At 44.2% G+C, this 14325-nt stretch overlaps 1 protein-coding gene across 13 annotated transcripts in view; it reads left to right on the top strand.

Moving 5' to 3' along the window:
• phldb1a (pleckstrin homology-like domain, family B, member 1a) overlaps nt 1–14325 on the top strand; it is an 84287-nt gene that overhangs the window by 32946 nt on the left and 37016 nt on the right. For 11 of the 13 annotated variants that reach the window (XM_052457460.1, XM_052457459.1, XM_052457468.1 and 8 more), the window contains 2 exons: nt 1504–1629; nt 10079–11319. In XM_052457460.1, the coding sequence (XP_052313420.1) occupies nt 1504–1629; nt 10079–11319 (1367 nt within the window). The remainder of the gene's footprint in view (nt 1–1503; nt 1630–10078; nt 11320–14325) is intronic. The other 2 variants (XM_052457469.1, XM_052457461.1) reach the window with 1 other exon arrangement.

The raw sequence follows: 14325 nt of genomic DNA, 5'->3' as shown, positions 1-14325 counted from the left end.
TTGCATGTAATGCTTTTGAGACGAGGAAGAGTTTCTCAAACGGCATATCTAAGGCTCTGTTCTAAAATATATTTTGCTTAGGGGAGTCATCCATTTTCATTTTTTTGTGGTACAATTTTCTCCATGTACCACTTATTATAAATAAAGCACAGTCCCTTAGGTCTACATGACATTATGTCATTTCTCTCTCTGTGATTTTGTGTTGGCTGAGACTTGTCCTACACAGCATCTCCTAACATGTTACCTCAGACAGTCTATAGATTTATGACTCTCTTGCTCTCTGTTTCTCTCTCTCTCTCTGTTTCTCTCTCTCTCTCTCTCTCTCTCACTCTCTCTTTCACTGATTGTTCTGCTCACACAGCCAGGGACATTTTCATAATTAAATGGCCTTTAGAAGTCATAACTCACCACGAGGTGTCTATCCTCCACTGAAACACACCTGGCTGAGATTGATTAATCAGCTCTTTACTCACTACAATGTCACCAGCCAGCCCCGAGGTCTGAGTGGTCTGAGTGGAGTGAGTCAGAGACAATGACTGTGTATGAAGGAGTCGGAGATGACGAGAAGAGTATGAATAGAAACAAGGACTAAGCTTTGTCATTCTGTTTTGATATAGGTTTGTGTGTGAGGTGTGTGGAAAGCTTAAAAATGCAGCGCTGGCTATCTATATCTATCATGATGGATGTGAACCACACCTGGAAGTACTAGCTTGACTCTCAGATGTATAGAGCCAGGAGAAGTAGTAGACCAAGGACTGTATTAAATCCGTAGCTCTTCAGCGGTGTTGCGCTGTTGAAATGTAAAAGTAATTTTCGATTGAGCCGAAAATTATGCAGCGTTATTATGCAGCGTTTACCGTGAATTAAGTCTCTGAAATTGCGGAAACATGGCCTATAAATATCAATCAAGCTACAACGCTGAGGTTGGGTGCTGTGTAGTTTGTCCAGTCCTAAGTGGTTTGAAAAGCACAGCACTGAAATATGCCCTCCTGCCCTGAAGAACATGGTGTTACTTTGTTTACAGTACATGTAATAGAGGTGGTATAGGATAGGCTCTTGTTTGTGGTAACAGGGAAAGTATCAGGCACTCTGGCCAGTGACTGCAGAAGTGAACAAAGGGACATAATATGGTGCTTTAGCTGTTTTCACAACACCGTTGTCAAGTTTTCATGTAAAATGATTCATTATTGTCTCCCCCAATCTTATGTTCTTATCTGCCTTCAGCAGTCTTCGTTTCCAGAGTGCTCCTGACCCACTGTGGTGTCGGGCCTATGTTTCATGTAGGGCGACCCTATCAAACTTACATACCTAGCAAGCCAGCATAGATCGGATCATTGTCGTTTTGGCAAACGCGTTTCACAGGTGACAAATTTCCATTTCACCCATAGAAATCCTATTTAATTCCTAATTCTATGGTTCCACCACCATTGGGAATGCATGTTAACACAGTCTTGGAAGCCTAACCTTCCATCTCCTACAGTAGTCCTTCTCTTGTCCCTCCAGGGTGCATGCTGTGTTTTGGTCAGTCAGCCTTTTTCCGCTTCAACCACCCAGAAGAGGCCCTCAGAATGAAGAGCATGCTGCCTGGAGGAAGCCAGGGGCCCAGCGCCTACAAGAGCCATCACACAGGTAACCATCACACCACACCAACTCACATCACACTACACTACACAGCATGCTGCCTGGAGGGAGCCAGGGGCCCAGTGCCTACAAGACCCACCACACAGGTAACCATCACATAGGAACCACACAGGTAATGATAGAGCAGGTGTACTCAACTCTTATTTGAGAAGGTCCGGTAAAAACACATTTAGTAGGTGGCAAAGATCCGGGTGGATGTTTTCATTTATTGGCATAGTAACAATAAACGTCTCGCAATCCATGCAACCCCAAACTGTTCAAACTGCTCACACCCCTCTTGTTGGACATTTTAAATCTCACTTCCTGCAATTCTACACATTTTGCCATGGAGCGGAAAGAACAGTTTTGTTCAGTTTTCTAAGCTAATTTGCTGCAATTCTATACCTTATACAATGGCTTATGTGTGTTCATATGATACCTGAGTGACTCAACAAAATGAAATGGTGGTCCCCTGGGGGTTGAGGCCCCTGGGCACGTATTCTGGCCATGATAACTACAAGATTTAGATTGTTAAATTAAGCTAACAAGCTATCTAACAAGTGTCACTGTTCCAGACTCAGATGTTCTGTTAGCTGGTTCCAATATCTACAGAGCAGATAGAGTGGGTAGAGGAGGAGGTATTGCCATTCAGTGGGGCAAAAATGTATTTAGTCAGCCACCAATTGTGCAAGTTCTCCCACTTAAAAAGATGAGGCCTGTAATTTCCATCATAGGTACACTTCAACTATTACAGACAAAATTAGAAGAAAAATCCAGAAAATCACATTGTAGGATTTTTAATGAATTTATTTGCAAATGATGGTGGAAAATAAGTTTTTGGTCACCTACAAACAAGTAAGATTTCTGGCTCTCACAGACCTGTAACTTCTTCTTTAAGAGGCTCCTCTGTCCTCCACTCGTTACCTGTATTAATGGCACCTGTTTGAACTTGTTATCAGTATAAAAGACACCTGTCCACAACCTCAAACAGTCTCACTCCAAACTCCACTATGGCCAAGACCAAAGAGCTGTCAAAGGACACCAAAAACAAAATTGAAGCCCTGCACCAGGCTGGGAAGGCTGAATCTGCAATAGGTAAGCAGCTTGGTTTGAAGAAATTAACTGTGGGAGCAATTATTAGGAAATGGAAGACATACAAGACCACTGATAATCTCCCTCGATCTGGGGCTTCACGCAAGATCTCACCCAGTGGGGTCAAAATGAACACAAGAACGGTGAGCAAAAATCCCAGAACCACACTGGGGGACCTAGTGAATGACCTGCAGAGAGCTGGGACCAAAGTAACAAAGCCTACCATCAGTAACACACTACGCTGCCAGGGACTCAAATCCTGCAGTGCCAGACGTGTCCCCCAGCTTAAGCCAGTACATGTCCAGGCCAGTCTGAAGTTTGCTAGAGAGCATTTGGATGATCCAGAAGAAGATTGGGAGAATGCCATATATATATGATCCCAAACACACCGCCCGGGCAACGAAGGAGTGGCTTCATAAGAAGCATTTCAAGGTCCTGGAGTGGCCTAGCCAGTCTCCAGATCTCAACCCCATAGAAAATCTTTGGAGGGAGTTGAAAGTCCGTGTTGCCCAGCAACAGCCCCAAAACATCACTGCTCTAGAGGAGATCTGCATGGAGGAATGGGCCAAAATACCAGCAACAGTGTGTGAAAACCTTGTGAAGACTTACAGAAAATGTTTGACTTCTGTCATTGCCAACATAGGGTATATAAAAAGTATTGAGATAAACTTTTGTTATTGACCAAATACTTATTTTCCACCATAATTTGCAAATAAATTCATTAAAAATCCTACAATGTGATTTTCTGGATTATTTTGTCTCATTTTGTCTGTCATAGTTGAAGTGTACCTATGATGAAAATTACAGGCCTCTCTCATCTTTTTAAGAAGGGAGAACTTGCACAATTGGTGGCTGACTAAATAATTTTTTGCCCCACTGTATATACACTACCTGTTAAAAGTTTTAGAATACCTACTCATTCAAGGGTTTTTCTTTATTTTTACTATTTACTACATTATAGAATAATAGTAAAGACATCAAAACTATGAAATAACACATATGGAATCATGTAGTAACCAAAAAAGTGTTCAACAAATCAAAATATATTTTATAATTGAGATTCTTCAAATAGCCACCCTTTGCCTTGATGACAGCTTTGCACATTCTTGGCATTCTTTCAACCAGCTTCACGAGGAATCCTTTTCCAACAGTCTTGAAGGAGTTCCCACATATGCTGAGCACTTGTTGGCTGCGTTTCCTTCACTCTGTCCAACTCATCCCAAACCATCTCAATTGGGTTGAGGTCGGGTGATTGTGGAGGCCAGGTCATCTGATGCAGCACTCTGTCACTCTCCTTGGTCAAATAGCCCTTACACAGCCTGGAGGCGTGTTTTTGGTCATTGTCCTGAAAAACAAATGATAGTCCCACTAAGCCTAAAGTGGATGGGATGACGTATCACTGCAGAATGCTGTGGTAGCCATGCTGGTTAAGTGTGCCTTGAATTCTAAATAAATCACAGACAGTGTCACCAGCAAAGCACCCCACACCATCACAGCTCCTCCATGCTTTACGGTGGGAACCACACATGGAAAGATCATCCGTTCACCTACTCTGCGTCTCACAAAGACAAGGTAGTTGGAACCAAAAATCTCAAATTTGGACTCATCAGACCAAAGGACAGATTTCCACCGGTCTAATGTCCATTGCTCATGTTTCTTGGCCCAAGCAAGTCTATTATTATTATTGGTGTCCTTTAGTAGTGGTTTCTTTACAGCAATTCGACCACGAAGGCCTGATTCATGCAGCCTCCTCTGAACAGTTGATGTTGAGATGTGTCTGTTACTTGAACTCTGTGAATAATTTATTTGGGCTGCACCTGAGGTGCAGTTAACTCTATTGAACTTATCCTCTGCAGCAGAGGTAGCTGTGGGTCTTCCTTTCCTGTGGCGGTCCTCTAGAGATCCAGTTTCAACATAGAGCTTGATGGTTTTTGCGACTGCACTTGAAGAAACTTTCGAAGTTCTTGACATTTTCTGGATTGACTGACCTTCATGTCTTAAAGTAATGATGGACTGTCGTTTCTCTTGCTTATTTGAGCTGTTCTTGCCATAATATGGACTTGGTCTTTTACCAAATAGGGATATCTTCTGTATACCACCCATACCTTGTCACAACACAACTGATTGGCTGAAACGCATTAACCTCTCTAGGGTTTGTGGGACACTAGCGTCCCACCTGGCCAACATCCAGTGAGATTGCAGAGCGCCAAATTCAAATACAGAAATACTCATTATAAAAATTCAGAAAAGATACAACTATTTTACATAGGTTTAAAGATGAACTTCTTGTGAATCCAACCACGGTGTCAGATTTAAAAAATGCTTTACGGCGAAAGCATACCTTACAATTATTTGAGAACATAGCCCAGCAGACAAATCATTATAAACAGTAACCAGCCAAGTAGAAGAATTACACAAGTCAGAAATAGAGATAAAATGAATCACTCACCTTTGATGATCTTCATATGATTGCACTCAGACATTCATTTATTCAATAAATGTTCATTTTGTTCGTTAAAGTCTCTCTTTATATCCGAAAACCTCTGTTTTGTTCGCGTATTTTCTTCAGTAATCCACAGGCTCAAACGCAGTCACAACAGGCAGACAAAAAGTGTATCCGTAAAGTTCATAGAAGCATGTCAAACGATCTTTATATTCAATCCTCCGGTGTTTTTTTTAGCCTAAATAATCTATAATATTTCAACCGGACAATAACGTCGTCAATAGAAAAGGTAAACAAGAAAGGCACTCTCTCGGGATTGCTCATGAAAAAGCTCTGTGAGACACGACAGGGTCCACTCATTCAGACTGCTCTTACTCCCTCATTTTACAGAATACAAGCCTGAAACAATTTCTAACGACTGTTGACATCTCGTGGAAGGCATAGGAACTGCAATTTGAGTCCTAAATCAATGGATACTGTAATGGCATTGAATAGAAAAAAAATCCAACTTCCTGAATGGATTTTTCTCAGGTTTTTGCCTGCCAAATCAGTTCTGTTATACTCACATACATTATTTTAACAGTTTTGGAAACTTTAGAGTGTTTTCTTTAATTTGGGCACGCTGCCCCCTACCCTAGAGAAGTTAAGAAGGAAAGAAATTCCCCAAATTTAGCAGACACACTTATCCAGAGCAACTTAGTTTGTGCATTCATCTGAAGATGAATGCACAGCTCGTTGGGACAACCACATGTCACAGGCATAGTAAGTATACTTTTCCTCAATAAAGTAGCTATCAGCAAAATCAGAGTAGGAAAAGGGGGAAGGGGGGAGTCAAGTGCAAGTGTTGGTTCAGAAAAGTGTGGTGAGGGGGGGACTCTGCTGTCCTAGCTTTAGGGGAAGCTGGTTCAACCATTGGGGTGCCAGGACAGAGAAGAGCTTGGACTGGGCTGAGGGGAGCTGCCCTCCTGTAGGGTTGGGGGGGCCAAGAGACTAGAGGTGGCAGAACGGAGTGCTCCTCCCGGAAGCAGAAGCAGCAGAAACAGCAGTAACAACAACCAACAATAACAAAAGGATGGAAATAGTGCCAGGACCATCATCACAAGAGATGAGTCATTCGGCGGCTTGAGGATGTCCTACTTCACCATTAATGGCATCGTCCAATTTAATTTTAAAAAGTAGCTGGCAATACAGCTAGCTCTGAAGAACCTAGCAAGCTAAACTGGTTAAGCGCTAACTCACTAACATCACTAACATACCTAACAACTAATTCAATTGTCATCTTTTTTTTTGACTTGTGTTTTTGTAAAAACAAAACAAATGTTTTACATTGATGGAACATATTTTTTATGCCATTATTATAGGCTTAGTCAAAAAAACAATCACAGATCTGAGTTACCTTGTTGCAGGTGTGTTGGACACAATGCAACAACTTAAAAGAAAAGAGAAACAAACACACTGCTCTTGTTATATTAATGCAATACATTTTGTATGCCATCATCTACACTGTAGATAGCTTATAAGCCTTATAGCCTACAAACTAGCTGTCGCTAGTGCTGTCAAATAGTCCCACGTGTGCAATCAAGGGATGTGCTACTTTTATGAGTGAAGAACCTTAGCAAGCATGCATAGTGTTCGAAACAAACGACTGGGTCCATAGATATAGAACAAAAATAATGAAAGACTGGGTCACGTCTCTGGTATGTATGAATTTACTTATCAAAATGAAAATATCAATGAAAATATGTCATTTCTATTCCAGTAAATGTGTGCTTTAGTATTGTTTCTTTGGCAGCTGTGGTATAATCAAATAACATTTTATTGGTGGCAGATGCTAATGCGAGTGTAGCGAAAGGCTTGTGCTTCGAGTTCCGACAAGGCAGTAATATCTAACGAGTAATCTAACAAATTCACAACAACTACCTTATACACACAAATGTAAGGGATGAATGAGAATATATACATATAAATATATGGATGAGCGATGGCTGTGCGGCATAGGCAAGATGCAGTAGATGGTATAGTGCAGTATATACATATGAGATGAGTGATGTCGGATATGTAAACATTATTAAAGTGGTGTTATTTAAAGTGACTAATGATAGGCATAGGCAAGATGCAGTAGATGGTTTAGAACAGTATATACATATGCGATGAGTAATGTAGGATATTTAAGGTGACTAGTGATACCTTTATTAAGTCCATTTATTAAAGTGGCCAGAGATTTGAGTCTGTATGTTGACAGCAGCCTCTCTATGTTAGTGATGGCTGTTTAACAGTCTGATGGCCTTGAGAGAGAAGCTGTTTTTCAGTCTCTCGGTCCCAGCTTTGATGCACCTGTACTGACCTCGCCTTCTGTGGACCTATTGGGGCGGTAAGCAAATTGGAGTGTGTCTAGGTAAAAAGTACCAAATTTGACTTTTCTGTTTTAAAATGCCTGTGTCTCAGGTAGGGTGGAGGTAATATGCTCCTTGACTAGTCTCTCAAAGCAGGTCATGATGACATAAGTGAGTGCAACGGGGCAGTAGTCATTTAGTTCAGTTACCTTAGCTTTCTTGGGAACAGGAACAATGGTGGCTATCTTGAGGCATGTGGGGACAACAGACTTGGATAGGGATTGATTGAATATGTCCGTAAACACACCAGGCAGCTGGTCTGCGCATGCTCTGAGGACGCGGCTATTGATGCCGTCTGGGCCGGCAGCCTTGCGAGGGTTAACACATTTTAAATGTTTTACTCACGTTGGCCACGGAGAAGGAGAGCCCATGGGCTTTGATAGCGGGCCATGTCAGTGGCACTGTATTGTCATCAAAGCGAGCAAAGAAGTTGTTTAATTTGTCTGGAAGCAAGACATCGATGTCTACGACAGGGCTGGTTTTCTTTTTGTAATCTGTGATTGACTGTAGACCCTGCCACATACGTCTCCTGTTTGAGCCGTTGAATTGCGACTCTACTTTGTCTCTATGCTAACGCTTTGCTTGTTTCATTGCCTTGCGGAAGGAATAGCTGCACTCTTTGTATTCGGTCATGTTTCCAGTCGCCTTGCCATGTTTTGAAGTGATGGTTTGCTCTTTCAGTTTTGCGTGAATGCTGCCATCAATCCACGGTTTCTGGTTAGGAAATGTTTTAAAAAGTCACAGTGGGTACGACATCTCCGATGCACTTGCTAATAAACTCGGGCACCGAGTCAGCGTATGCATCAATGTTTTTGTCTGAGGTTATCCTGAACATATCCCAGTCCACGTGATCGAAGGAATCCTGAAGCGTGGAATCCGATTGGTCAGACCAGCGTTGGACGGACCTGAGCACGGGCGTTTCCTGTTTTATTTTCTGTCTATAGGCTGGGAGCAACAAAATGGAGTCATGGTCAGATTTGCCGAAGGCAGGGCAGGACTTTGTATGCATCTCGGAAGTTAGAGTAGCAATGATCCAGAATGCTAGCAGCCGGTGTCACGCATTCGATATGGTGATAGAATTTAGGAAGTCTCGTTCTCAGGTTAGCTTTGTTAAAATCCCGGCCACAATAAATGCAGCCTCAGGATGTATGGTTTCCAGTGAAATCCAGTGAAGTTCTTTCAGGGCCGACGAGGTGTCTGCTTGGGTGGTGGATATACACGGCTGTGACTATAATCGAAGAGAAATCTCTTGGAAGATAATGCGGTCGGCATTGATTATAAGGAGTTGTAGGTCAGGTGAACAAAAGGACTTAAGTTTCTGTATGTTGGTGTGATTACACCATGAGTCGTTAATCATAAGGCATACACCCCCTTCCCTTCTTCTTACCAGAGAGATATTTGTTTCTGTCGGAGTGATACATGAAGAAACCGGGTGCCTGTAACGACTCTGGCAACATATCACGAGTGAGCCATGTCTCTCTGGAAGGCAACTCGTGCCCTAATTTCGTCCACCTTGTTATCTAGAGATTGGACATGCTCGGGAGCGGTGGATGGTGTGCTCTCCTTCTGAGTGTGACCAGTAAGCCGCTCCGGCTGCCTCTCCTGTTTTGGGTCGGCCTCCGGGATAAGATCCCATGTCCAGTGTGGAGGTCCGAACAAAGGATTCGCTTCAGGAAAGACATATTCTTGGTTGTAATGTTGGTAAGTTGTCATTACTTTTATATCCAATAGATCTTCTCGGCTGTATGGAATAACACTTGAGATTTCCTGGTGATTTCCAGTGCTAACAATGTAAGAAATAATATATAAAAACAATCGCTGCATAGTTTCCTAAGGACCTGAAGCGAGGCGACCATCTCTGTCGGCGCCACCTTGCAATCGTATAAGCGGGATAAAACCCTCCACATTGTACATTACCTTGGAAATAATTAACTCTGCGGAGGGACTCCACTCCGAATCGTCCCACTGTGTTGTCCATTATTCCTAAGGTAATGTACAGAATGTCGGCATTTATGCCTTACTTATACTATAGGGACTTTTTGTACCCTCTATACACTTTATTGTGTCTTAATTCTGGCCCTGTGCTGATGATGTCTCTTGGTCTGTGCTGTGGGTGGTGCTGACTGAGAGTCCATTCTCCTCTGACCTTAGTGCTGCAGCTGGTCTGAGAGCCACACCCGATCGTGTGTGTATGTGTGTGTGTGTATGTGTGTGTGTGTGTGTGTGTGAGAGTGTGAGTGAGAACCACACTTTCCTGTCTGGGCCCAGTGAGATTGAAGTAGAGTGTTTAAATTTAGCAGCCCCAGATCCCTATAGGATTACAGCACACACAGCTGAGAAACAAAACTTACAACACACACAGGGTGTTGCCACAGTAGCCAGTACTGGATGTTTTAGTAGGCTATAAAATACTTTTGGGTGTGTCCGTCTGTCTGTCTCTCAGTCATTGTTGATGTGTGTAGACTACTTTAGAAACATACAGTATATACCTTTAAAACACTGACTGGTTCCTTTTCCTGTCTTACCATAGACTCCCACACGGTGCTGAATGGGAACCATCAGCCTGCCCCCCATGAGAGGACCCGTTCCGGCTCTGGCCCACACCCAGGCCCCCTGACCAGCACCATAGAGAGGGACCTCCAGGACATCATGGACTCTCTGGTGATGGATGACCCCCAGTCCTCCGGGAAGCTGGCCCACCACCCCATCCCTCAGTCCCCCCTCTCCCCCATGCTGAATGGGGGAGGACGTTACCTGCTCTACCCTCCCACCAGCCCTGGGGCCATGTCCATGGGCTCCAGCTATGAGAACGTCTCCCCGCCCGGCCCCTTCTCCCCGCTCTCCTCTCCTCTGTCGGCTGCCAGTAGTGATGCTTTCCCGGGGCCTGGTACTCCTCCAGTGCCTGCCCGCTCCTCCAGCTACACCCTCACCACCCAGATCCCTGTCACCCAGCCACGTACCACCCCTCCTGGGGGCTACAGTGGACCTGCTGATGTGCAGAGGGTCCCGGAGAGCCCCAGGCCTATGAGGAGGGCCCTAGCGGAGTCCTTGCCAAGCCCCACTGCTTCCCGTAGAGGTGTGGGTCAGGACAGCCCAGTAGGCAGTTCAGAGACTCCTAGAGCAGTACATGGACCATCTCACATCCCAGTCTCCAGCGCCAGACTAAACTCTAAGTTCTCTGGATGTCAGGCATCCATGGCCCCCTCCAGCCCTAGGTTGAGGGTGGGTGGCTTAGGCTCTCGTCCTCCCAGCCCACAGCACCCCTTCCAGGCCCAGTCCCACACAGACAGCCCTCAGCAGACACGTAGGACCCCAGAGCCCTCTGGACCCTCCAGCCTGAGGGAGCTACCCCCTCCCAGCCCCTCCATGTCTCGTAGAGGGGCTTCTCCAGCACAGGGATCCCTCCAGGATAGGGGGCTGCGAGCCAGGAGTCCCTCTCCCACCTCCGGGGGAGGCAGGCAGCAGAAGGGCAGCCCGGGTATCGCCATTACCCCAGCCTTGGGTTCTCTGTCTGGGTCTGGGACAGGAACTGGGCCCTCTCCTCTCACAAGCCCCCAGGGACAGAGGAAGAAGTCTGGTAGTGCTGGGGCCACCAGGGACCCAGCTGGAGCATCTAGGGACCCCAAGGGGCCTATACGGCCCCGGACCCGGGAACGCAAGAACAGCATCTCAGAGATCAGTGACAACGAGGATGAGCTGCTGGAGTACCACCGCTGGCAGAGAGAGGAGAGACTCCGCGAGCAGGAGATGGAGAAGCTGGTGGGTATTCAGGTGTGTGTGTGTGTGGGTGTGTTTGTGATAGCTGTGTTTTTGTTTGTGTGTGGAGGTGGGCGGCTATATGTGCTCAGAGGAGTTCTATAAAGAGGGGGTGGTGTCTATATGTGCTGGGTGGGTGTTCCAGTCTAGAGGAAGCTTGCCTTGAAATTGACTGCTGCTCCCCCGCTCCTGTGTTGGGTATATATGGCAGTCAGGGAGACACCCACGCCCTCAGCACATGGACTTTCAGACTCCCTAAGGAATTTACACAAGCATGTCACTCTGATTGCATCCCAAATGACACCCTATTCCCTGCAGTGGGCTCCAAAATCACTGGCACCCCTGACTGGCAATGCACAAACAATACTTTAAAAAATATAAATAATATAATTACAGAGAGAAACTCTAATAATAATATTCTCTAAGAATACCAACATGTGAGAAATAGTGTACTTTATTGATGTTTCAATGGAGTCCACCAAAATAATGTATTGATTTAATTAAACATCTATGTCCTCTAAATCAAGGTTTCACAATTAATGGCGCTCTTAAAGATGATTGTAAACATCTATCAACATTATTGTAAATTGTAAACATCTGCCAAAATTACACCAGGAATTAAATTCCACTTATTTATGTTTATCTTAGTCTTAAGGAACTATATTGTGCCATTACATCCCTTCCTGTTTCACTAGGGTATACAAATGAGGTAACATGCATGCAATATCCCTTCAACATCCAACACCATGAAGAAAACAATTGAACTGGCAGTTCAAAAGAGACTGATGGCTGTAGACCTTCATAAATCTGTTAGTGGCTACAAGCAGATCCACAAACGATTGAATATACCACTGAGCACTGTCAGGGCAATTATTTAAAAAAATCAAAAGATAAGGAACAGTTGAGAACCTCACGGGTAGAGGACGCAAGGATAGGGAGGAGGATGGTGAGAGAAGCAACAAAATCCCCAAGAATCACTGTGAAAGAATTGCAGGCCTTGGTGGCATCTTGGGGTCATCAGGTTTCAAAAAGCACCATCAGATATGCTCTTTGGAAGCGCTTGGAGTTTACTAAACGTCATTTAAATTATGACTGGAAGAAGATGATCTGGTCAGATGAGACCACAATTGAACTTTTTGGTCAGATACAGCATCGGCATGTTTGGCATCGAAACAGAGATGCATTCCAGGAGAGGCACCTCATACCCACGGTGAAATATGGTGGTGGGTCAAATATGTTTTGGGGCTGTTTTAATTTCAGATCTCCAGGGGCACTGATTAAGATTGATGACAGAATGAATACCACCAAGTACCAGTCAATTTTGGCTGACAATCAGGTTGCCTCTGCCAGAAGACTGTGACTTGGCCGTAGGTGGACTTTCCAACAAGACAATGACCCCGAACATACCTCAAGATCCACACAGAAATGGTTCTTTGTCAACAAAATTAATGTTCTGCCATGGCCATCTCAGTCGCCGGACCTCAATCCAATCGAAAACCTGTGGGCTGAGTTGAAGAGGGCAGTTAATAAGCGCAACCCCAAAAATGGGAAGGATCTTGAAAGGATCTGAATAGAGAAAGGGTCCAAAGTATTGTTTGTGCATTGCCAGTAATTTTGGAGCCCACTGTATATAGTGCACTACTTTGGACCAGAGCTCTATGGGCCCTGGTCAAAGGTAGCTCACTTTTTAGGGAATAGGGTGCTATTAGGGAATATAGGGTGCACGCACGCACGCACGCACGCACGCACGCACGCACGCACGCACGCACGCACGCACGCACGCACGCACGCACGCACGCACGCACGCACGCACGCACGCACGCACGCACGCACGCACGCGCACGCACACACACACACACACACACACACACACACACACACACACACACACACACACACACACACACACACACACACACACACACACACACACACACACACACACACACACACACACACACACACACACACACACACACACACACACACACACACACACACACACACACACACACACACACACACACACAGCTCAGGGATCTGGGTTCATGCTCCAGGCAGATAGCAGCTGATGAGACCACAGGGGGAACGCTATTTCTGGAGCCAAGAAGTCTCTGGGAACAAACAGGACAGTTATTGACAGCATTTTGCAATAAGCATGGGAGAGAGCCAGAGAGGGGGCAGAGTGTTCGCATGTATGGAAGAAAGGTCAGAGCTGTGAGTTGGGAGGGAATATGTCAGGGGCCTCATTTATGAACTTTGCATACGTACAAAATATACCCCAAAAAACGGAACTTGACATGAGAAAGTGCTTATCTTACCACAAACTTTAGACAATTCGTACACACAATATCTAGTGGTTGAAGTTTTGCATTACAAGCATGTATTTTGTGAAAATAGGTTATATGATGACACCCTTATGCATAAAAAAGGAAAATATAGTAACAAGATGCAAACATTTGCCGTTAGCGAAATGAGCTAAAATATTTTTCTTTTATCTTTACATTCTAAAATAATTATAAATAGGAATATATTTCATATGAATGTATTTCATTTCCATGAACATTTACAGAATAAATTCCTCACCTTTTCTGACTGTGATGGTTTCAAATAAAATAATACAGTGGGGCAAAAAAGTATTTAGTCAGCCACCAATTGTGCAAGTTCTCCCACTTAAAAAGATGAGAGAGGCCTGTAATTTTCATCATAGGTACACTTCAACTATGACAGACAAAATGAGAAAAAAAATCCAGAAAATCACATTGTAGGATTTTTAATGAATTTATTTGCAAATTATGGTGGAAAATAAGTATTAGCTCCTTAACAGCTTCTAACCACAAGCTGTAAGACTGCTGAACAATTAATAAAATGGCCACCCAGACTATTTGCACTGACACCCCCCCCCCCCACTTCTTTTTACACCGAGAGAAAGAATTAAAAAATAATCATTTGATTTAATGGCATAATTGCATCATTTTTCCCCCTTGTTTATTCATTCCCAGGAGCGGAAAAAAATAGAAA

Source organism: Oncorhynchus keta, chromosome 11 (genome assembly GCF_023373465.1).
Source record: "Oncorhynchus keta strain PuntledgeMale-10-30-2019 chromosome 11, Oket_V2, whole genome shotgun sequence".
Lineage (NCBI taxonomy): Eukaryota > Metazoa > Chordata > Actinopteri > Salmoniformes > Salmonidae > Oncorhynchus > Oncorhynchus keta.
This window is presented reverse-complemented; position numbering and strand designations above follow the sequence as displayed.